General features: G+C 43.9%; 1 protein-coding gene across 1 annotated transcript in view; it reads right to left on the bottom strand.

The window, feature by feature from the left end:
- MEI1 (meiotic double-stranded break formation protein 1) overlaps positions 1-24,539 on the bottom strand; it is a 64,342-nt gene that overhangs the window by 38,118 nt on the left and 1,685 nt on the right. The window contains exons 2-16 of the mRNA XM_027107825.1: positions 22,763-22,886; positions 21,651-21,701; positions 19,554-19,627; positions 18,127-18,232; positions 17,398-17,601; positions 16,058-16,188; positions 15,106-15,220; positions 14,168-14,284; positions 13,081-13,180; positions 12,822-12,956; positions 8,925-9,039; positions 7,735-7,826; positions 6,787-6,928; positions 5,080-5,191; positions 851-911 (exon numbers count right to left, since the gene is read on the bottom strand). Of these exons, the coding sequence (XP_026963626.1) occupies positions 851-911; positions 5,080-5,191; positions 6,787-6,928; positions 7,735-7,826; positions 8,925-9,039; positions 12,822-12,956; positions 13,081-13,180; positions 14,168-14,284; positions 15,106-15,220; positions 16,058-16,188; positions 17,398-17,601; positions 18,127-18,232; positions 19,554-19,627; positions 21,651-21,701; positions 22,763-22,886 (1,679 nt within the window). The remainder of the gene's footprint in view (positions 1-850; positions 912-5,079; positions 5,192-6,786; positions 6,929-7,734; positions 7,827-8,924; positions 9,040-12,821; positions 12,957-13,080; positions 13,181-14,167; positions 14,285-15,105; positions 15,221-16,057; positions 16,189-17,397; positions 17,602-18,126; positions 18,233-19,553; positions 19,628-21,650; positions 21,702-22,762; positions 22,887-24,539) is intronic.

The raw sequence follows: 24,539 nt of genomic DNA, 5'->3' as shown, positions 1-24,539 counted from the left end.
ACGCACCGCAATGAAGAGTAGCCCCCACTCGCCGCAACTAGAGAAAGCCCGCACGCAGCAACGAAGACCCAACGCAGCCAAAAATAAAATAAATAAATTTATTTAAAAAATAAAATAAAATAAAACATAGAAACAAAAAAGTCCTCCTGGGTCAGGAAAGGGCTGAGGAGTACTAGAAAAAGAGGAAGCTGTTGAATCCAAAATGGGTAGCTGAGGAGAACTACAAAAAACAACTAAAATTGTGACTCTGAATCCAGGTGGATCCCTGTATTCCCTCCTGAATGTTGGTGTTCTATTCGGAGATATGGAAGGAGAGCTAGACGCTGCACTGAGGTTACCCTGAGGACTGCAGGCAGTAACAAGTGGAATCTGCTGAGTAAATGCAGACAGGTGGCAAATCAAAAATGGGAAGGCACGGAATGCTGTCCTAGAAGCCTAAAGAGACAGACTGAGGCAGCAACCTCTCTACTTTGAACAAAAGAGTCTCTCCTCTGGAATTGCTGGGCTGGCAGCAACTAGAACACGACTCTGTCTTGAGGGACACAGCATCGATTACCCTGTGAGGGCCTTGGTTTCCTTGTTTGTAAAATGAGGGGTTAGACAAATGATTTCTAAGAGCCCTTCCAGTTTTGATGTTACAGGTGCCCATCCAAGTATCACATGGAATGAAAGTCGTATCAGAACCAGACAAGTAAAAGCTACAGGAGCCCATCCAGCTCGTACCATCAGCTGCTGAGCAATTCCCACACTGTGTCAATCCCCCCCAAGGTCCTATGACTAAACCACACTAATCAGAAATTTCCACTTGTCCAGTCAAGAAGGACACTTGTCCCCTTGGGACCATACATACCTCAGGCCACTGCAGAACCTGGCCTTCAGTTCCAGGGTCAGTTGTATGAAGGATGAGGCAGCTTGGGAGAATTGAAAAGAAAGCAGAGAGCAATTTAAAGTAGACTTTTTACAGAGACTCCCAAGTCTGAGTGGTACTAGTTCTGGAATCACACAGACCCAGGTTTGAAATTTGCTCCATCACTATCTAGAAATGTGGCTCTGGAACACTTACTTAACTACTCTGAGACTCAGTTTTGATATCTATACCTCGAACGTTGTTGTGAAACTAAGTAAAATAAATGAATATAGAAGATCTAACAAATACTTAGCTCAGAGTAGGTACTGAATAAAAGTTCATCTTCCTTTCTGATGAACAGTCTGCATTAGCTGGTGACCCTGGCCCAGGCCCCTGCACTGCCTGACTCTCCTAGTTGCCCCGCTCCCACCCCGCCCTGCCATGCAGCTCTCTGTCAAAACTGACCTCTGTCCTGTCCATCCTTGGTCCCTGTAAAAGCAGTATTCTTGACAAGAGCTCCCACTATACCAGCTCCAGGGCTGGGGATAATCTTATTCTATTGCAGGGCTTCTGGTAGGGAATTAATCCCTCAGTTTCATAGTAACTTTCGAGGACAGCAGTTTAACCCATGGCTCCCTCAGCAGGGGAACGCCCAATTTGTCTGCTGGAAGGGTTCCTCGTGGTACAGACTCTCAGGGATCCAGAGTTTCTCCACCCCCAACTTCAGGTCTCTACCCCCTCTTGGCTGGCGGTGCCTGCTTCCCTCTTTTCTCTTGCAGTTTGGGCCCTGACCCTGTTCTCGCTGGCTTCAGGCTACATAGACCTCCCTGTAATCACACTTTCTCTACATGCCTTGCGCTCTGCACCACTGCCCCGCCGGAGATCTACACTTCTGAAGCTGCACCCATTCAGCACCCCAAGACCGGATTCTCTTGGCTCTTGAAGTATGGCAAGCAGAAAGAGCAGATGAAGGGAAGGAAAGGAGTATATGTCAGTTGTCACAATGACTAAGAGGTACACTCATTCAGGAAATCTACATATGTTGCCTCATTTCACTCCCATTATTATCACCATGTTCTAGTTGAGGACATTGCAGATAAGAAAATTAATTTGCCCAATGTCAATAAGCAAGGGATGTTTATTACACAACCCATATGTGCTAATCACAAAGGTCCTACTTTTTCCCCTCTTACACACAGCCTCCTACTGTCTCCTAGAAGTTCCTCCCACTTCCTACATGGAATAGCTTCCTAAGGGTTTCCTGTACTCTGTTCTTTTCCTAGAGAGAACAAAGATACCTCTGAACAGCGACAAGGGACCTCTCCAGGATGACCCAGACCATCAATCAGAAACTCGCTCAAAATCCCACATCAAATATACAGACAACTGCAAAAGGTATGCCCCTCGACTCCCCAGCTCTGGATCCTGGCCCCTCTCCTTTCCAAGGACCTTGCTCTGCTGAGTACCCCTGCATCTCTCTACTGCTCCTTCATATACACTGCTAACAGAAATAAGTGTTTCCAGTCTTAGGGGGTACTAAAATCCTTCCTAACTCCATGTCCCCTTCCAATTACACCCCCAGTTCTCACCTCCCCCCTTACACCAAACTTATGGAAAGATTTGCCTATTTTGCCTTTACTGCCTCACCTTGCACTCACTCTTCAACTCACTACAGTCCGGCTTACACACCAACCACTCACAGCAACTGCTCTGGCCAAGGTCACCAACAGCCTACATGATGCCAAGTCCAATGTACATTTTTCAGTCCTTGTCTTACTTGACCTCTGGGATGCATCTGACACTCATGACCACTCCCTCATCTACAAAACTCTCTTCACTTGGCTTCCCTAATGTCATCCCCTTCTGGGTTTCTTCCTACCTCTCCAACCATTCCTTACCAGTGGACTTTGGAGTAATCTGTTCCGCCTGACCACTAAATATTGTACTTTATTTTGTCTTGGTCCTTTGATCATCTCATTTTACACATTCACCATGAGGAATCTCACCTGTTCCCCACTAGAGACTCAGCCCCACAAGGACAGGGGTCTGTTTTGTTCACTGCTACATCCTCTGCCCTAGGACAGTGCCCTTCATGTAGCAGGTACCCAATAAATGTTTGTTGAATGATTGAAAGGCTGGATGATGAAAACTTCTATATTTATTGTAAAGAAAAAAATGCTGCCTGCTATTCCAGTTCTACAAGGATCAAGACATTAGCCAATGCAGTTCCTCAGCCCACCAACAGTGTACCCTGAGAGGAAGTCAGGATGGGGAAAAACAGGAAACATTCTGCACTTTGGATATACTGGCCCCTAGATAGTTAAGATGGCTATCTAAGGGAAATTTTCAAATGACCCCAGATTCTTGCATCTTCCCATACACAAAAAAAGGCACTAAAATCATTAACTTGAGATGTCCGTTTTTTGTGACTAGCAGTAATCTTTTTATGATTGACTACACGTTTTCCAAGCAAAAAAGTTCATATATATTGTGGCTTCCCGTTTACCTCTTTGGAGCAGTTCCTCAGAGCTATCTGAGAGGCTGTCTCCCAGGCTATAGTCCTCAGCAAGGTCCCCAAATAAAACTTAACTTACAACTCTTACATTGTGCGTTTTTCTTTCAAGTGACACTATATTTAAGACCAGATGTTTCCCATGACCTCAGACATAGTCAATTACCTACCTAAAAGCTCCACTGGGACATCTCACAGGCATCTCAGAGGTACCCTGATCCAAACTGATCACACCCTCTACTGCCTTCCCAAACCAGATCCTCCTCTAGGGAGCCTCCTCTCAATAAAAAACACCACCACCCACCTAGACGGCAGCCAGAAGCCAAGGCATTACCCTAAACTATTCCCTCTCCCTCATGCCCTACATCCAATCATTCCACCACAGCCCACCCCCCCACACACACACATACTACCTTAGTTCCTAACACCAACCTGAGTTAATGCAAGAGGTTGAACTTCTTGCCTCCAATCTTGCCTCCCTCTAACTCATGGTCCACACTGTTGCAAGAAGGATCTTTCTGAAACAGCAATCTGAGCCTGTCACTCTCCTTCTTTAAGACTCAATGATCCCAAGATAAAGTCCAAATTCCCAACCTGGTCAACAAGGCCCTTCATGACTGAGCCCTGGCTACCTCTCCATGGTAGACTTCCCACTGCATGCTATGTGACAGGAATAAAAGAAAAGACAGTAAATGATAATGATAAGGGGCAGGCATAGCATAAAGGTTAAGAAAGCAGGCTCTAGAGCCAGATTAGACTCCCTGAGTTTGAATCCTGGGCACACCACTTCCTGTGTGACCTTGGGCAAGTTGTCCAACCTAAGTTTCAATGTGCTCATCAGCAGAATGAAGATAATCATAGTACATACTCCTTAGAGTTTTTCTGAGAATTAAATGAATGAATACATGTAAACCACTGAGAACAGTATCTAACACATAGTAAGAGCTTAATATTATGTTAGTTATCATTAGTTATTAATGATTACTACCATTCTCTCTACTCCCTTTTCTGCTTTTGGCTATCTCCCCTTCCCATTCTCACCATCACTACCACTTTCTGAAGAGGATAAAGGAGACTCTGACTCTGATTCCTGGGCTTACTCTGCAAATTGAGGTATTTATAGGATGAAAACTGGAGACGTGGGAAAGGAAGGTTTATATTTTGAAGAGAAAAAATGACTAGTGAGGGAAGAAAATAAATACATGCAAGAAGACCTGGAGAAGGCTGAAGGAGTCAAGAGCCACTTGGGTTCAATTTTAGGAAGGCATTTCAGTACAGTATAGTTAGACAGCACTTTCACACAGAGTGCTACCACTCTTCTATAAGGCACTCGCAAGTACACAGGACATTTTTCAGTTGTCACAATGACTGGGGATACTTCTGTCATTCAGGGCTCAGGAGCTAGAGACACTAAACATCTTGTGAGGTCTGAGGGAATGTGGAGGATGAGAGTAATTAGGGGAAGGAGGTCTGTTGTGGGCTCTGAACTGGAACCTTCTTGACATTCTCAGAGAAGTGTCAATTAATTTGAGAACTGCCTTTAAGGACTTTTGATTGATGGATGATATACCCTTCCACTCAACACTAGGCAGAGTGTGGATGTTAATTCTGAATGAATACGTAAGCCTCCCATCCACAGGTTATGCACTCTTTAAGTACCCTGAGCAACTGCCTAAGGCGCCTGCCTCCCTCCCAACTTCCACACTTGCCTGCTGCCTACCAAGCTTCTTGGAGAATTCCTCCTTCATATGGGGGACGATGACAAAAAGGCTGTGCAGAACTGAGAGGAAAACCTCCATCAAGGCTGGATGAGTGGCCTGTTCCGAGTACCTCTGCAAAGAACCAAGAGGAAGAGCACAGTCCTCCAGGACTGAGCCTCTGAAGAAGAAACAGCATCAGCAAAAACTGCATCATCTAGCAATGGGAGACTAAATTCTTCCATTTCAAGGGCACAAGAAACACTAGGGGACCTGAAGTCACAAGCCTGCATCCAAGGCTTACATCTTCTGCCACTTGATAAACTGTTCAAGATTCATTACCGCTCTGGGCCTCTACCAAAGAGTAAAACAGAAATAACAAGTCCTACCTCCCAGAAACAAATGATATCTCATGTGTAAAAGTCACTTTCTAAACTGTAATGCAGAGTGACGCTCATGCTTCTAACATATAATAATTTAGTTTACAAACTTCCTTCACGTTTCTTTTTCATGTGATCATTGAACAGAATCATGAGGCAGCCTGATATGGTAGACAGAGCTCTGGATTAAGAGTAGAGAAATCTGAGTTCTATTTCAAGCTCTGTACGAAGTCGCTGTGTGCCCTTGGGTCAGTCACCCCCTCCCTTCTCGCTGTTTCAGTTCCCTGTGTGTAAATAGGCAGGGCCTCAGGGACATGGTTCTTACAGATACTTTTCATTTGGTCTTCAAACCAAGTTTTTTTCGACTAGAAAAGTAATACAAGCTCATTAAAGAAAATGTGTAAAATACAGAAAAGTAGAAAGCAACAATAATACAGTAATTCTATGATCTAGCTCTAGATCTAGCTCTAACGCTCCATAAATCTAGGAGGAAGGCAGAGCAGGTGAGGAAGGGCTACTGCTAGTGCGAGCCAGTCAGAGCTGCAATCCCGGGCTCCTGAGAGCTACCCACCTGAAGACCCTGGCACTCTGCCTCACAGGCTTCTTCAAGAAAAAGAGGCTCTCCTGTCAGAACCAGAGGATGCTCCCCTGCTGCCACCTACTGTTCCCAGTGGGTATTTTGGAGGTGTCCTTTCCCAACTAACAGTGGCTCCTCACAGGCTCACAGGATATCCAAACCTCAAAGAGGACAAGACTCACCCAAGGTCATCTGGGCAGTCAACAGCTCTGGACCCCGCTCTTCCTACTATCTCCATCTCAAGTCAGCTCAAACCCAGGGCTCTCTTCAGGTCTCTCACCTGTCATTTTACAGAACTCACATATGTGCTCCTTAGTGAAGCCTAGATCAGACATTGACTGCTACTCTTTACTAAGCAGAAAAATACATAGGTTCAAACCTCAGAACTGTCGTATACTTGCTTTCCAACCATAGAAAAATGACAACCTCATCTTTAAATTGGGGGAAATGATAGGACCTATTTCACAGGGTCACTGGGAGGGTTAAATTATGAATATAAGGCATTTCTCACTTCATAAACATTACCTATTTATGATTTTATTATTACTGCTTTCTACTTTTTTAAGAGGCATCTATTAATCTATTATTTACAACCAAACACTGTACTGTGATTTTAAAACCAAAGGAAAAGTGGCTGCAAGAACAACACTGCTACGACTCTCAGAAGGTCCAGCTGAGCAGTCGAGTCACTGTCTTGTGCCTCTCAGCCTGGCTTGCTCTCACATTCTTCTCCTCCCCAAGCTTCATGCTGTCCAAGGCTCAGGAAAACCCACCATCACCATGGGGATACACAAGGAGTCACAGGCACTGAGAAGAAATTCTGAGAAGGCCTCCAAGGTGTCTTCTTTCTCAGCACTGGGAGCTGTGAATGGATTCTCCTGGGCCGAAGGTTCGCTCTGGAATTCCACAGCCAACCTAAGAAATCAATGTGTGGGTATATCTACAACTACCTATGCAACATAAAGGTTAGAAGCATCCTCCTAGAGGGATACCTGAGCTCAGGGCTCAGGGAAAGTCTCCCGACCAGCAGATCTGGAGAAAATTCCAGACGCCTCAGTGAGGGAGAACCTGGTCTTTGGTCACCTCTTCAGCTTCGTGCTCCCTACCCTCTCTCCCATAACACATGACTCATCCACCCTACTACATGTATTTCCCTGAATATACCATGCTGTTTGCTGTTTCACATCTCTTTGCCTTTACATATGCTGCTCTCTCTACTTGGAATGCCTTCCCCAGGTTTGTGACAACGTAATGAATTCCACACATATAAACAAAACTGTCTCTTCCCCAGGAGACTGTGAGCTCCTTGTGGGTAGGAGCTAATCTGACTTACTTACCTTTCTACTCCCACTGTCTAGCACCAGGCCTGGCACACAGTAGATACAACAAATATTTGTTCGTGTGTACTGAATTAATCCAACAAGCATTCAGTGAACACCTATAGCACTAGGTTACTTGGGAAGAGGAACAAACCTGAGTGAGATACAACCTCATTGCACAGTAACAAAAACTTCGCCAGGAGGGAATCTTTAGAAACCTCCTCCACATAGCCATTCCATACCCCACACGCATCCCCAGCCTCCATCCCAGCCAAAGTCCTCTCACTACGCAGCAAAGCATCAGAAACCAAGTGCTGCTTCTAGAGCTTCATCCTTTGTCCGATTCCTTTCTACACCCACCCTCCATACTACTCCCTCATCAGACCACAGAGGGCCCCTCACCTGCAGGCATTTCTAAATCCCTCCAGAGTGCTCAGGAGAAAGCTTCCTCTTCGAAGAATGGTCTTCTCCGAATCTCTACTGGAGGCATGGCCCTGAGGTGAGAAGGAAAGAGGGGAACCTATTGGTCACGTACCTACTCCGTGTTCTGGTCTTTGCTTAGAGGACTACAGACTTCTTCCTCTCACACTGGAGTCTGGCATTCCCATACACCTAACAACTTCCAGGGGATCTTAGGTACATCCCCACAAATCCAGCCATCTAATAGCTCCTTTAAAACATGGTAGAAGAGGAAACCTTAACCACTTGTCTCCCTGTGAAGCACAGGACTGGTTCTTGTTCTGTTATACGCAGAAAACCGTCACAGGCTAGTGGACATTAGCCTAACTGGCTATAATGCCCGTATTATTGCTCCAAAACACACACAAAAATCCCCACCGCCTCAGGCGTGAAGAGCTTAGTTTCCAAAGTTAATCCTGAAAGACATAATCAGCACCCACGTTAATAGTATTTCTTCTGATATTTTAAGTCCATGGCCCATTAAAAGCCAACATTTATGACACAGTGCACAGTGGTCAGATTCTTTCTAAGATTATAGCGAATCCAGCCTTAAATAATCTTGTGAGCATGTTTACCATACCTGCTTGGATGATATAAAAGACAAAGTGGGGCTTCCCTGGTGGTGCAGTGGTTGAGAGTCCGCCTGCCGATGCAGGGGACGCGGGTTCGTGCCCCGGTCCGGGAAGATCCCACATGCCGCAGAGCGGCTGGGCCCGTGAGCCATGGCCGCTGAGCCTGCGCGTCCGGAGCCTGTGCTCCGCAACGGGAGAGGCCACAACAGTGAGAGGCCCGCATACCGCAAAAAAATAAAAATAATAAATAAATAAAAGACAAAGTGTGTAGTAGGCTTGAGTACAAACACCCTGGGATTTACTATCCAAACTCAGGTCCTTGCTAGCTTTGGACCTGAGAGAAAAACTATTTAACCCCTGCGACTTCAGTTTCATAATGAGGATAACGATTATTAAGTCCCACAGTTCCGCAGTTAGGAAAAAAAATAACATCTCATTGTAGGCGTGTGTGCATGAGAAAACCCTATAAAGTAGCATATAAAGGTAATGCAATGTACTAATTATCTTCCGAAAACACATTACAGCATGATCTCCAGAAGAAGCGGGCTGCAGTGCACTGACCAGGGGCCTCCAGTTCAACGGGATCTGGGAAAAATCTGCACACCGGCTCAGCATGGCTTTGAGCAAGGCCTGCAGCTCCTTGTACAGCACAGGTAGAGCACTCTGATGATCCTTCCTGCACCCAGAGAGACAAAGGTAGGCCTATGGTGAGGTAAGGGTACTCCAAGGTACCCTCAGGTTCTCAGGCAATGGGGGACAGGTGGTAGATCAGAACACGGGTCCAGGATCTGATCTGATAAAAACCCTTGCTCCAACACGTATCTGCTGCACGACTTCGTGCACATTCCTCATCCTCTCTAGCCCTCAGTTTCTTCATCTAGTCAATGAAAGTTAATAGTACTCTCCTCACAGAATTATTCTAAGGATCAAATTGGATAATGTATGCCAAACACTCAGCATGATGTTTGCTAGTTAGTAAGTCCTTATAAATGACAGCTAAGACTATTATTATTGTTATTAAAGATACAGAAGGTTTTCTCACTGAGAAGGGCCTCCCAGTGAAAAAAGTACTATCTAGAACAGAAGGTGGTCACTGTTCTCAAATAAGTGATAAACTGTCTTGGGGACGAGAGATCAAATTTGCTTTCTGTTTCCTTGATGAGGAAAATCAGGATCAATAGGTAAACGTTATCAAAGACCCAGATCTTATTTAAAGAATATAAGGAAGAACTTTCTAAGAGTCAAAACTCTATAAAGGGGGCTTCCCTGGTGGCACAGTGGTTAAGAATTCTCCTGCCAATGCAGGGGATGTGGGTTCGAGCCCTGGTCCGGGAAGTTCCCACATGCTGCAGAGCAACTAAGCCTGTGCGCCACAACTAGTGAGCCTGCGCTCTAGAGCCTGCGAGCCACAACTACTGAAGCCCGCGCGCCTAGAGCCTGTGCTCCACAAGAGAAGCCACCGCAATGAGAAGCCCGTGCACTGCAACGAAGAGTAGCCCCCACTTGTCGCAACTAGAGAAAGCCCGCGCACAGCAACAAAGACCCAATGCAGCCAAAAATAAATTAAATAAATAAATTTTTAAAAAAAGAAGAATGAAATAATGCCATTTGTAGCAGCATGGGTAGACCTGGAGATTATCTTATTAAGTGAAGTAAGTCAGACAGAGAAAACCAAATATCATATGATATCGCCTATATGTGGAATCTAAAAAAAAAATGATACAAATGAACTTATTTACAAAACAGAAAAACAGACTCACAGAAAACAATCTTATGGTTACCAGGGGGAAGGGTGGGGGGAGGGATAGATTGGGAATTTGGGATTGACATATGAACAGAGAGCAATCTGCTGGGCCTTCTAACAGGCACTCCATTAACTGTATATAGTGAAGGCTTGATTTCCCCTTTCCCTCTTCACTTCTGGAAGCTCTAACTTTCTATCCTACATTGACTGTCAAGCCCTGGTTCTGCCATCTTTAAATTCTTTCCGCAGTTCTCACTTTTCATTCCTCCTTCCGGTTGTGCTCCCCAGAGACCCTCTGAACCACTCCACCTCAGAGGGACCACCTCAGTAAAAATTCTGAAAAATTAAAGTCAAAAGTAAAATTATCTAAGGATTAATAACCAGCCCCCTACCCACAGCTCTCCACAATTCTGACCCAACCAGCTTTCTGGCTTCTTCATGTACTACTCCCTTTCACACAAACTGCTGGCCAGACTGGCTACCGTACCCTCAGTAATCCCTAAATTTTCCTACCTACATGTTTTGGCCAACCCTGGTCCTTGCACAAATCTAAATCTCTCTCATCCCTCATAGCACAGCTCAAATACTACCTCCTGCCTGAAAGGTGCTAAAGGTGCTACCAGTCCCCCATAACACTGACCTCCTGGGAGATTTCCAGCTCTGCATGGGAACTTCTGATTGACTCTGGCTCTTACTCTATGTCTGTGTTACCCTGTTGGTTTACTCATCTCACCCTTGTTGGGATTCATGCCCCAGATTTAGAGATTCAAATCCAGGAAAGGACAAAAGGGGAAAAGAGACAAACTGAAGCCATTATAATGTAAATGCTATTCTTTTATTCAATTTTTAGAAGCAACCTAGAGTCAAGTGATGAAGACTTAAATATAGTTACAGAAGAGACTATAAATGTTAACAAACTTTACAATATAAAATTAAAGGTATAGGAAGTTCCCTGGTGGCGCAGTGGTTTCCACCTGCCAATGCAGGGGACACGGGTTCCAGCCCTGGTCCGGGAAGATCCCACGTGCCGCAGAGCAACTAAGCCCGTGCACCACAACTACTGAGCCTGCATTCTAGAGCCCGCAAGCCACAACTACTGAGTCCATGTGTCACAACTACTGAGCCCGCATGCCACAACCACTGAAGCCCACGCACCTAAAGCCCACGCTCTGCAACAAGAGAAACCACCGCCACGAGAAGCCTGCGCACTGCAACTAGAAGAAGCCCACGCGCAGCAACGAAGACCCAACGCAGCCAAAAATAAATAAAGAAATTTATAAAATTTTAAAAAATTATAAAATAAAGTCCCCAATGGACATTTCACTCCCCAGATCTTCCTTTTAAAATAAATAACTAAATAAAATTAAAGGTACAGCTGACATTGAGAAGTAGACGGTAAGGAGGAGAAGGGAAAGAAAGAGCTGGGGTGCTAATATACTCAGCTAACGAAGTAGGGTGTCAAGAGGTACTGCTTCAAGTTGAGGGAACAAGAAACACAAGTTTTAAGTATATTATTTAAAAATTTGAAAACATAACATCAATTAACACAAAATAGTAACTAGCAAAAATGCCAAGGAAGTGTACAGAAGACAAAATAATGTGACCTAAGTCTTGTTTTTCTTATTGGCAAGTCAATGAATAATGTTCTAAATTGACAAATAAAGAAATAGCATTACAAGCATATTGTTTAGATTTAGGGAGATAAATCACCAGAACTAAAACCAAAATGAGTTAAAATTAGTTTCCTTTAGGAAGTGGGGACAGGGGGCTGTTCCTTTTCATTATAAACCTTGTGTGTATTTTATTTTTTATCACTTAAATACATTACTTTGTTAGATTTTTAAAAGGGAGGGCGTGGAAACAAAGTAAAATTTTCTATATAAATAAATATGGGTTATCCTCCATTAGTTTTCTCAAGATATCAAGCATCTTACTAAGGAATGATTTCCCATCATGACCCTAGGATTGCTTAGTCTCACCATCCATTTTAACATCATTCATATACTGAGTATCTATTAGGAGTGAGGCACATAGCAGTGAAAAAAATGACATGGTCCCTTATCTCCTGGAGATTATTTTATATAGTGGAGGAGACACAGAACAGATGAATAAACAAGAACTGTCAAGTGTCTGGTAGGTGCTGTAATAGCCAGATGGGTCAGTTAGGGAAGGACACTCTGAATGAGACCTGAATGATGGGAAGAGTCCAGTCATGCAAAGATTTCAGGGAAGAGTATTTTGGGCAGAAGGAAAAATTAGTAGAAAGGAAGTGGGGGCAAGGTCTGGACTAAAACAAATGACCTAGTTTTAAAAAGTTACATCCACAAAATAAATACAGAATAAAATCCTATTTAAAAAAAAACACGCAGAGAATTGGAAAGAACTCTTCCAAATTAAAAATATGAAAGCAGAAATAAAACACTCAATAGTAGAGTTGAAAATAAAGTCAAGAAAATCTCCTGGAAACTAGTACATAATGACAAAAGGATAAAAAACTGTCAGACAAAGAAAAGAAGGAGATGACCAATCCAGGAGGCCCAACATCCAAATGGCAGTTCCAGGAAGACAGAACAGAGTAAACAGAGCAGCGGAAGAAAGAATTCAATGAAATTTCCCTGACCTAAAGGACAAGTATCCCCTGGAAGCTGCTCTGGCCTTGACAGGCCCTCGGGTACATGCAGGGGTGGAAAGTTCGGCCTGTCTGGGTCTCTCACCTCAGAAAGGCAGAAATGGCCTTCACTGCCTCAGCAGCCACCTCCAGCACAGGGCTGTTCACTGCCTCTTGGAGGGCACGGCCAGCATCTCTGCACAGGGCTGAGCTTGGGAACAGCTTGATCTCCTCTGGCTGCCTGAGAAATTGTAAATGAGAAATGAGTGTGTGAACTATCACTGACCCCACCAGGAATAAATATCTCACTTCTTTCCTTCTCCAGTCTGGCCCCTACAGGCCTGACGCGTCACTACTTTGCTCACCGAGTCAGGATCTGAGCAAAGAGCAGCAGGCCCTGCTTGTGCAGCTCGGTGTTGTTCATCCTCAGGATTCCCTGTAGGCTCCTCACCACTGACTCGATCCCTACCGCAAAATGACATGGCAGAGGCCAGGGATCAGGGCTTGTTGGCTTCTTTACTGCCTTCCCAGGAGAGATGAGAGGCTCTGGACAGCACATATTTGCTAGCAGCCCTCATGGAGCAGTCCTGACAAGTTGAGCTGATGGGACAGGACTGTGAGATCTTTGAGGGAAGGCCCTTATCTGATTCATCTCTGTCTCCCCAAACCCAGCACAACCCAAAGCACGACCCTGGCATTCGAGGTATTTAGTCAATACCTACCGGCTGAGCTTCACCTTCTCTACTACACGCACTCCTATTTCTCCTCAAAGAATAAGGTAGGACATCCACTCCTCCAGGAAGCATTCCCTGGTCCACTCAGGCAGAGCTGTGGGCCTCCCCTGAGCTCCTACATGTCTTGTACCTCCCCCCTTGCACAGTCTTAATAAGCTTGCTTATATCTCCCTCCGCTTCCAGAGGACAGGGACCACATTTTATGTATCTCTAAATCTCTAGGTTCCAGCCTGGTGCCTGGCATAGAATAAGAACACAGAATATAAAATGAGTAACTAAATGTGCCCAGTCTAAAAATCTAGATGTGATATAAAAAGTCCCAGACAAGAAAGGTATCACCAGGAAAGAAGAAGGGACAGTTTCAAAAAACTTTGAAAGGATAAATCAGCAAAACTTGGGGACTAACTAGATGGATAGATATCTGGGGCGCAGGAAAAGACTGAATCCAAGGCTGAGTAAAGTTGCTCTTAAGGTGCAACAGGAATTCATTTAGTGGCCCTTCTCTTGCTAAACATATATACTGCCAATCAATGAAGAACAGAACTGTTTGGATATCACTGCTTGCACGTGGAATCTGGTAATGAGTTTGGGCTGATGGAAATGACCAGACCAGCACCCCTCTCCAAGGTGTAGGCCTACCCCCGTCACTGCTGTTGCCACCTAACTTCAAAGTGCTGTCCACCTGAGCGAGAGCTAGTACAGGACCCACAATACCAACCGTACACCGTGTGGCACTTGGAAAAGAAGAGTGGCTCTTCTGCCAGAAGTATCAAGCAGTTGTAGCTGGACCAGACAAGCACTTCACTGGAAGAGGAAAGATGCTCAAAGAGGAACTCTGGCCAGGGAGACAGGGAGAAAACAATCAATGACAACAGTGTAATCATGATCCCTTAACTAATGCTATGGCCTTGGATTTATTCAGCATCTCACACCTGCCACTTCAGCTGTTCACACACCCTCTTGACGAGACATGATCATTCATTCACAGATAAACCTGGAAAATGCCCTCAGACTTATGGTGTAACCTTATCTTTTTAATAGATGGGGAAACTGAGACCTAGAGAGAAACAGTTGGTGGTAGAGGCGGGACTGGAATTCAGGTCCCCTAATTCTCAGGATGGGCAGCAGCATGATACAGAGAAAAGAGATTTTAGAGCCAGACAGCCTTGATTTTGTATCCCTTCTCTGCCAATGCCGAGTCTTGCTGATTTAAACCAGTTATTTCCCTTCTCTAGTTCAATTTCCTTATTCATAAAATAGCAAAGATGAGGACCTAAATGTGGCAACATTTGCGATGCACCTCAGGGCATATTTCCTGGCTCATAACAAACCTTCAAGACACATTAGTTCCTTTTGCCTCCCTGGTCCACGGGTCTTTCCACCACCCCACGCTAGGTGTTTATTCCTAGGTGGTCAAATTAATGACAAAGTTCAGTGACAAACTGCTCAAGGTCATATTAGAAATCTGTAGCAAGAGGATTCAGACTTCATGAGGTCTATTTCCTAGAGTCTGTCATATACAATAAACATGCCACCAACCATCCCTCCAGTATGCATATCAAAGAACTCCCAACAAGACTGCTGCTGCTGGTACTCAAGGGTCTCCAGGCACAACTCTGGGATCCTCAGAGGAGAAAGTTAGAAGGGGCCTCCTACCTGGGATGTCAGCATGGATGAAGGCTGGGGCGTGCTTCGCTGGCGAGTGGACCAGTACTGCAGTTATACAGTGGGCACTGGCCACCTGCAGAGTCTCATCTCTGGAAAGGAGAAGCTGGAGAAACAGGCAGCAAAATGTGTCACAGTCACACCACTGACAGGACCAGAGGGAAGCAGCCTGAATGCCTCAGGGCAGGAGCCTGATTTGTCTCTGAATCCCTCACACACTACTGGTGCCAGGCATAAGGATGGTGCTCAAGGAGTGCAGTTATAGATTATGGAAAGGAGTCTCTGTCAACAGCAGCAGGAGAGAAACAGAACAAAAGAACACAATGGCACTCAAAGAACACTAACATCATCCCCAAGAAGGGCTCAAGCCTTCATTGGCAAAAGTACTTTCACAGCCCTCATCTGGTTTTGATGTTTCAACAAGCCTGGGACATAAGGGAAGGTTCTGCTATGAGCCTTGCTTCAAAGAATGTGCAGAAAAGAGTTAACATTGCAGGCCTGAGTCTGTTATCCTTAGAAAGTCCTGCCTGCAAGGTTGGCCACTCACTGGGTTTGGGAAGTTGAATTTCAGGAGGGTTCTCAACCCTCCAAGAACTGGTAAAAGTGGCTCACTGTGACTAAACTATTTGCACAAGCAATGCAGTTTATGCTGAACCCACCCCTACTTTCTTTCTGGAAATCTAGAATTTTGGTATGTGCTAGGCAGAGGGTGCCTCTATAACCAGCCAGCTCCCAATTAAAACCTAGGGCACAGGTTTTAACTTATCTTTTCATGACTGAAAGAAAACCAACTTTGAGCCTTCTAATAGCATATTGTTTTGGCCAGTAAGAAAATACTTAGGAAATCCTGGATAGAAGGAGTGGTAGATAAGGAAAAAGGCCCAGGAAGCTTTCAGGTTCCCTTGTTATTGAACCCAGAGACCACGAACCACAAGACAACTACCTTTTTGAGCACCAAAGGCAGTGAGGTCTCTCCTGGTGGCCCCTCAACACTCTCAGTACTTTCCACCAGCGCAGATTTGTTCATGATCATGGACACAAAGAGGTCATACTTCAGCAGCTGCCTCAGCAAACCTAGAAAACAAAGGGGTTGGGAAGTGAGGCAAGAGGAGCATAGGCACCAGAATACACCCAAGGCAGCTCCTCCGACTTCCCCTAGAAACTTCTTCATGTCTCCATAGATATTCCTAAGTATTTTATTCTTTTTAATGCTGTTGTAAATGGGACTGTTTTCTTAGTTTCTTTTTCATATTGTTTGTTGCTAGTATATAGAAACACAAGTGATTTTGTATCCTACAATTTTACTGAATTCATTTATTAGTTTTAACAGTTTTTAGTGTAGTTTTTAGGGGTTTCTATATATAAGGTAATGTCATCTGAAAACAGAGTCAATTTTACTTCTTCCTTCCTTTACTTCTGTCTCTTATTTCTTTCTCTTGCCTAATTGTTCTGGCTAGGACTTCAAGTACTAGGCTGAATAGAATCCCACCTTTTTCTTTGCAATCTCCACGAAAGCATGTACCACAATGGACTCTGATCACATCTGTCCTCCACATTGGGCTATGAACTCCCACAGATGAGAGCCTGGGTTTGATCATCTTTATGACCCCAGAGCCCAGAACAGGGCCTGGCTCAGAATGAACACTCTCTATGTGTGGCTGAACTAGTCATAACAGAGCTCTTGGCCCAAACTGTGAAAAGAAATTGTTGTTACCCACAGACTATGCTTTTCCCTGTAGCTCCTGCTCTGAAACAGGTCCTCACCCAGTCACCAATCACAGTGCCCATTTGCTCTATCCAAAATACAAAAGCTCCCTGCTCAAAAGCATTTAGTAGATCTCGTGTATTTATGTAAGGAAGTAACAGGAGAGGCTGAAAGGGTACACTGAGCTTCAAATAACAAGCAGAGAAACTTGGACTTCACTCTGGAGGCCAGAGGGAGCCATAGATGATTTTCCAAATAGAAGACTGACAGGATGCAAGCTATGCAGTGTGAAGATTAATTTGACAGCAAGTACAGGATGCACCAGGGCATGCAGTAAAGACCAGAGGCAAAAAAATTGCTGTCCCACTCTTCTTCCTCTTCTCCTTCCAAAGATGACGTTCTTAGGATACCACACCCAACATTAGGCATCTTTCGCAGTCTGTGCCTCTTATCTCCCAAACCCACAGCTTCTATCCGTTGCAAAGCAGCAAACCTCCCCACCACTAGTGAGCCAATATCTCAAATCCTCAAGCAAAACCTCAAAAGCTTTCTCTTTTCTCTCCAGTCCCATGTCTTACCCAAGCAGTTGATCTTTAGCTCCTTTGTCTGGGCACCATCCATGGTGGAAAGGAAGAGAGGACACAGTTTCTCCCGGAAATGGCCCAAAAGCATCTCGGCTGCAACTGGTGAGGAGTACAGCTTCCCATAAAGGTAGCAGACAGAAGCTTGCACCCCCTCACTGGGGTATACTAAACCTCTCAACAGATGTTCCATCAGGTCACCTATCCAGAAAACAACCAAGGGGCCAGGGGAACCTCACAATGTCAACTGCTAGATGACACTCCAAACTATTGCCCTGAATGGAATAGTGATGGTAATCCCCTACAATGCCCCACAATACATGATTTCTGGGAACTTAATCAAAAGGGAAAACCAAGGCTTAGAGAAGTTAAGTGATTTACCCTTGGATAAATACTCTGTGAGATATTTATCTGCTTTTACTGATAGAAAAAAAGTGCTTCTATATTCCAGAATTAATTCTTCCTCTCACCTGAAAGGAAGGCTCATAGTAGGTACTTAATTCTTTTGTGTTAACAAAATGAATTGAAGGAGCCCAAGACCAGAGTTGAGAAACACTTTTTTTTCCAATTGGCCAACATAGAGCAGATTTTGCAGATGGGGAAACTAAAGCTTAGAGAAGGAAAGTAATGACTTCCCAGATGTACACAGTGAATGGACCACCCAGATGGAAGTGTGATCAAAACAGGTGAAAGGGTAGTGGTAGCTCTTCCCCAGAGGTCACTCACTGTGCTCCATCACAAGCTTGTCTGCCAGAGCAGGGATCGCATCCACCAACTTGCCGAGAAGGGTCAGGGTGGCCAGGCTGCCTCGCATGGAGGGCATGTTACACAGCTACAGAGAGTGAACATACTCTGCTCTATAAATTAGGATCAGGACAGATCTCCCACCAAAATTCATCTTGCCCTATCCACACCAAACCCTGTACTGCATGTGTCTCTCACCACAGTCAGTAATCAGCCTCTTTAGCTAAGTGTCTATATCCCCTATTGGACTGGGAAGTCCCGAAGGAAAGGGACTGAGTCAGATTCCTCTCAGTGTCCTCAGTACCTAGCTCAGTACATGTTTGTTAAACTAAATTAAAATGAGCATATTTTGCCTCCTATGGAGCCAGAAACTGGGAGGTGAAATTTGGGAACATCATAAAGATGGAATTCTAGTTTATTGCAAAAAAAAATTGGTTATCATCATCATTATTGTTATATTATCACTGAACCCTCTATTTGTCAGGTACTATGCTTGATGCTTTACAGGCAGAGTCAATAGTAAATATTTCACCTTTTCTACTGACTAGCTGTAGTACCTTAAGTAAGATTCCTAACTCTTCTGGTGGGAATTAATACTAGGACCAACTTCATAGGGTTGTTGGGAGGACTAAATGAGACAGTGCATGTAAAGCACCAACATAGTGCCTAGCATATAGAAAGTGCTCAAAATGTTAAGTGGCATAATCATAATGATAAATGTTGATATATATAATTATAAATTCAATCATATGTTAACCACATGCAGAGTAATTATAATGACATGATTATTTAACATTATTTCTAATTAAATGTTGCTCTTGATGGTGTTAAATGAACATTTGTCTTCCTTTTGCAAAAAAAAAAAAAAAGTGACTCTGATATTATTCCTAAATCTTAAACACAATGCAGAAGCTGCTTGTTTAACTGATATCTGTGGCTACATTGAAGAAAGCTGGTTAAATATACCTTCTCAGTGTTTACCTTAGATGCTGATAAAAGCAAATGCCTTCAGTATAAAATAAACCAAACAAAAATACTAAGGCAAGAGAGCAGTTAGTGAACATATTTCCTTAATAGTGAACATATTTCCTTAATAAATTCATCAAGGAAATCTGTATTATATTTAGGAGGATATAGAGAATGGCCATGGATGATTACGCCAGAAAATGGACTTCAGCACATGGAGGCAGCATTTGGGAGACTGAAAAGGGAAGGAAAGAAGCTACAAAGAGTACTGGAGCAGAAGACCCAGGCCCTAGCTCTGGCTCTGCCACTGACTCAGTGACCTCAGGCAAGTCCCTTTTCCTCTCCGGATTTCAATCTCCCCATCTATCCAAAGAAGGGTTGACCCAGCTCTGACATCTGAGGATTCTGAGGGGTACTCAAGAACCAACAGCTACTTTACTGACCTCTTTGTGACACTCATACAGCAGGCAATGAATGGTCTGCTCCAACTTCAGCTGAGTTGTAAGCTGGATAAGGACTGAGAAGACACAATAACATTACTAATCAGAAGACAACCCATGGCCCACAGTTCACTTTTCATAGTCCTTCTAATCAAAGTCATTTGCTTGTGGTAATCGGCATTAGTCTTTTCTATCTCCCCCATTCTTCACTGTTTTTAATCAATGGCTGACAACTAGGCTGTACATTAGAATCACCTAGGAAGCTTAAAAAAAGAAAAAAAAAACTAACACCCAAGTCCCACCCCAAACCAATTAAATCAGAATCTCTAGATAAAGGGTCTAAGCATCTGGATACTTTTTTTAGTTTCCCAGGTGAGTCTATTGTGAAGCCAAGGTTGAAAACTACTATGTTATTTCTACCTTTTTCCTTCCTCAGAATTTGCTACTTCATATATGAAAAAAACAGAATTAGGAGTTAGTTCCTGTGCCAATAATTGGCGATAATATTATCACTCAACCCCAAACCCGCCCTTCTATACAATTGTTTGTGATACTTCTGCTGGTGTCTTTGAGGAGGAGTAAAGAAGAGGCTGGCTCTACAAGTCTGGGGAAAGCTGCAGACTAGATCTGGCTGCTGCTGAGGGAAGGCTCTGCCACCTCCAGGGTAAAGAAGCATTCTAGGACATCACTCACAGAAACAGGAAGACAGGAAGCAAACAGGAAACAGTAAGGAAGGAGCAAGTCCTTCTCCCTCTAGCTTTGCAATCTCCATCTAGTATCCACCACCTCAGTGAAGTTCCTGGGATCTGATGAGGGTTCTGCAAGCTATGCTGGTACCAACCAGGAGCAGATGGCTTTAGGATTATAGCCCCACTCAAGAGTGGTCTTGAGGAAAATGGTGAAGGGAAATCTCCCCACCCCTGCCAGTTGTCGGACCTTCGAGGGGTACATCTGTTTGTCCACATTCTCTAGACTGAGAGATGGGCAAAAGTACATACAGATCATATTGATTTATCTGTCACAGCTGCTAGCAGTTACAGCTGCTAACTGCATGTCTGGATAGTCATGGACCCAGCAGCAGCCAAGCAGCATCCTCTCCTCAGAGGTTTGTGTTTCATGTATGGGGTCCTTCCTCCAAACTTGTAAGTCTTAATAATTCCAACCTCTCCCTTTGTTTCCCTATCCCTAGGGGTGGAAGCTGTTTTCAAAAATTGCTACCTCAGCGAAACTTGGTTCACTTTTGCCTTCAGTGACCTAGTCAATAATTCTTTAAAGTTTTTTTCTGTTCAAATAATTTGTGTGGTTTATGTTTCGTGACTATAACCTAACTGATACAGTTCTTGCTCTTTCGGCAAGAATCCTCGCATCCCAGGGACTTCCCTAGTGGCGCAGTGGTTGGGAGTCCGCCTGCCAACGCAGGGGACATGGGTTTGAACCCTGGTCCAGGAAGAGCCCGCATGCTGTAGAGCAACTAAGCCCGTAAGCCACGGCTACTGAGCCTGCACTCTAGAGCCCACGTGCCACAACTGCTGATCCCGCGTGCCTGGAGTCCATGCTCCACAATGGGAGAGGCCACCACAATGAGAAGGCTGCACGCTATGGCGAAGACCCAACGCAGCCAAAAATAACATAAAATGAAATGGATAAGTTTATTAAAAAAAGGAAAAAAAAGAAAAGAATCCTCTCATCCCAATGCTCTTGTCTTCCTTCTTCTTGAGTCCTTTATAGGTAAACCCAGGCACTTCCACCGCCTATGTGGAGACAACTTCCAACCAACCAATATGAATGTAACAAAAACAGAGTTTTGTACATGTCTCTGTAACAGCACTCATCAGCCCTTGTTATTTACCAGACAATCTCTCTTCCAGATTGTAAACTCTTACAGGATAGGGACCATGTCAGATACAACGCTAGTGTCTGATACAGTACGTGGCACAGAGTAGGTGTCCAAGAAAGAAATGCAAAATTAATGATTGATAATTGAATTTTCTTTATTTGTCTCTAAAATGGAACATTTCATCAAGGTCTCAAATAATCAAAGCTGCAATTCAGGCTAATATCCCCGGCTTCAAATGCTAGGTACACACAGTTTAATCTTACCTTCAATACAGAGGTCTGTTATACTCCCATCCTCCACATTGCATAACAGTCCTTGGAGCAGAAGGATGTAAGAGGGGGATGGTTAACAGATAAAAGACAAACAAATCCAGAAAGGCACACTGTGAATTCTAAGACTAACAGCAGCTTTAAGCAATGTCCCAGCTAAAATCTATCCTCAGCACCAAACCCTAGATTTTCAGTAACCCACTCTGGCTTTAAAAGGATAAAAATAGTCAGTATGGCACAGCACAAAAACTGTGTGTTCTGGAGTCTCTAACAGACCTGGAGTAAAATTCCAGTTCTGCCAGCTGTTAGCTAAGACCTCCCTGAGCCTTGGAGATCATCCTCTCTCCCTTAAAAGACTGCCCTGGCAGTTAAAAGCCTGAAAAGCCTCCGGCAGAGAAAAGCACCCAATTCGAGTTAGCTCCCTTCCTCCCTAAAAGGGCTCATTCCATAGGACATTATAATTGTATTAAAAGAAGGGACCTTTTGGGCTTCCCTGCTGGCGCAGTGGTTGAGAGTCCGCCTGCCGATGCAGGGGACACGGGTTCGTGCCCCGGTCCGGGAAGATCCCACATGCCGCGGAGCAGCTGGGCCCGTGAGCCATGGCCGCTGAGCCTGCGCGTCCGGAGTCTGTGCTCCGCAACGGGAGAGGCCACAACAGTGAGAGGCCCATGTACCGGGGGAAAAAAAAAAAAAAGAAGGGACCTTTTAATCCATCTCATTTTACACATGAAGAAACTAAGGTACAGAAGAGAAGAAGTAACTCAATCAGGGTCACACTCAGATCAGCAGACTCCAGATCTGACTTCTAATCCTGTTCAAAGACCACAGAGACTGGACTTTTTGAAAGATCACACATTTCCTACATTCATCTTCACACTTTTACTAACCTCTGAGCTGTGGTAAAGCCAGTTACCATACAATGCATCGTGTATCTTAGAAAGGGGACAATTTCTTCATTATTATGACAAAACAACTTACTAGTAAGTTAAACTGTTACATCGCAAAAAGTCTAAACTATGGTTTCAAGACCATTTCTCCAAGACCCCAAAAGCAAATGTACAAGGTATACATGCAAAATTCATGCCAAGTTTTCCTTTCAATCTCACCGAAAAGCATGCTTATGAAGTGGATACAGACTCTCTGATCCTGAGCCACCAGCTGCATGACCAGGGAGGCATGCCTCATGAGAGCATCTCGGAAGCCGGACAGCACGTGCTTCTTGCGCACCAACTTGGAGCAGATGAAGAAAAATATTCAATAGCAACCAAGTCTCAGCCATTCTGAACCCAAACAAGTGTAATTTCCAAATATAATTACAAGATAATACTGGTAGAATCATCTAAACTATGGAGCATGAAAAAGGGCATCATTTACATACAGGAATCCATGTGTTCAAACAAAGGATTATACAAGAGTGAAGGTTCCTAATAAAGTATATTTACATAGCACTTTACTGTTCACAAATCACTCATTTGTCAACTAGCTCATTTAAGCCTAATGAGTTGGTAAAGCAAGCAAAAACAGATATTATTATCGCCATTTTGGAGATGAGAAAACTGAGGCTCAGGCACCTTCCCAAGGACTCAAATCTAAGTATCCAACCAGGTGTTGTCCGAGGTCAGGGCTCTTTCCACAGTCTGTGAGAGTGATACTGGGGACCATTCATGAGCCTCACCGAGGTAGGTAGAGAAAAATTCATTCTTCCTTTCAATGTAGATATAAATCTTCACACTCAATTCACCTCCCTATACAGGGAACTGTGTAGCAGCTGTGCAAAGTACTCAAGACAATAGCAAAACTTAGGTCAAAAAAGGGGTGTGCACCGAGGACAGAACTGGAACATGGGTACAACTGACTACATCACCCCTTCGACTGGTGAAAACTGAAGCTAAGAAAAGTGTGTTCAATGAAAGGTGGAGAAGTTGCATCTCTTATTGCCTCTAAACTGTGTAAGTCTCCTGTTCTCCTTCACCAATTCCTCCCACATAATGCATTAAGCTAGTGATCTAAATGAGTTACTCAAAAATTTTCCATGACGTCCCTTCACCTGACAGATTAAATCCAAGCTCCTTAGCTTGCATTCAAACTCTTAAAGGAACTGATCTCAACCGTGGCTCTCCAATCTCATCTCCCTCAACTGCCCTTCAAATACATTCTGATTACCTCCCAAACTCATCCTTGCTAATCCTTGCCTCCTGGAAAAAGCTCCCCCATTTCCTCTAGCCCAAATCTCACCCATCTTCTCAAGCGTAATTCAAATGCTTCCTCCTCTAAAGAACCTTTCCTAATTTCACTCCTTAACCCACACAGCACTTGACCACAAATATGTCCACCTTCTAGATTCCCAGGAATGCAATCTCTTATTTTCTTCCCTACCTCATTGTCTTATTCATCTCTATGTCTCACTGTCCAACAATGGCAGCCTCAGAACTCTAGCCTCAGTGATATTGCAGATGTTACCAGCTAGCCCAGCGGTTCTCAGAGCTGTCTTTGGATCCCTGAGGGTGCCCAGAACACTTTCAGGGGATCCACAAGATCAAAATTATTTCTGTATAATACTAAGATGCTATTTGCCTTTTCCACTTATTCTCTTACAAGTGTACAGTATTTTTCAAAGGAGGCATGTCACAACAGCTAAAATGCAGAAATATATGAGAACCCAGCTGTCCTCTATTAAGCCAGACATTAAAAAGATTTGCAAAAATGTAAAACAAAGACATTCCTTACACTCTTTTTTGCTTTGAAAATAGTTATTTTTTAAATCATTTATGCCACAGAACTGTTCACTAAAATAGTAAATTGTGTGTTATCAATACCTATATTTTGCCAAAATAAAAAGAATTATATTAATATGTAATGGACTATTATTTTTATAAATTTATT

This window comes from Aethalodelphis obliquidens, unplaced genomic scaffold, assembly GCF_003676395.1.
Source record: "Aethalodelphis obliquidens isolate GAN/ISIS:26980383/991018 unplaced genomic scaffold, ASM367639v1 scaffold8, whole genome shotgun sequence".
Taxonomy (NCBI): domain Eukaryota; kingdom Metazoa; phylum Chordata; class Mammalia; order Artiodactyla; family Delphinidae; genus Aethalodelphis; species Aethalodelphis obliquidens.
Note: the sequence above shows the minus strand (reverse complement) of the source record. Positions and strands in the feature narration are given on the sequence as shown.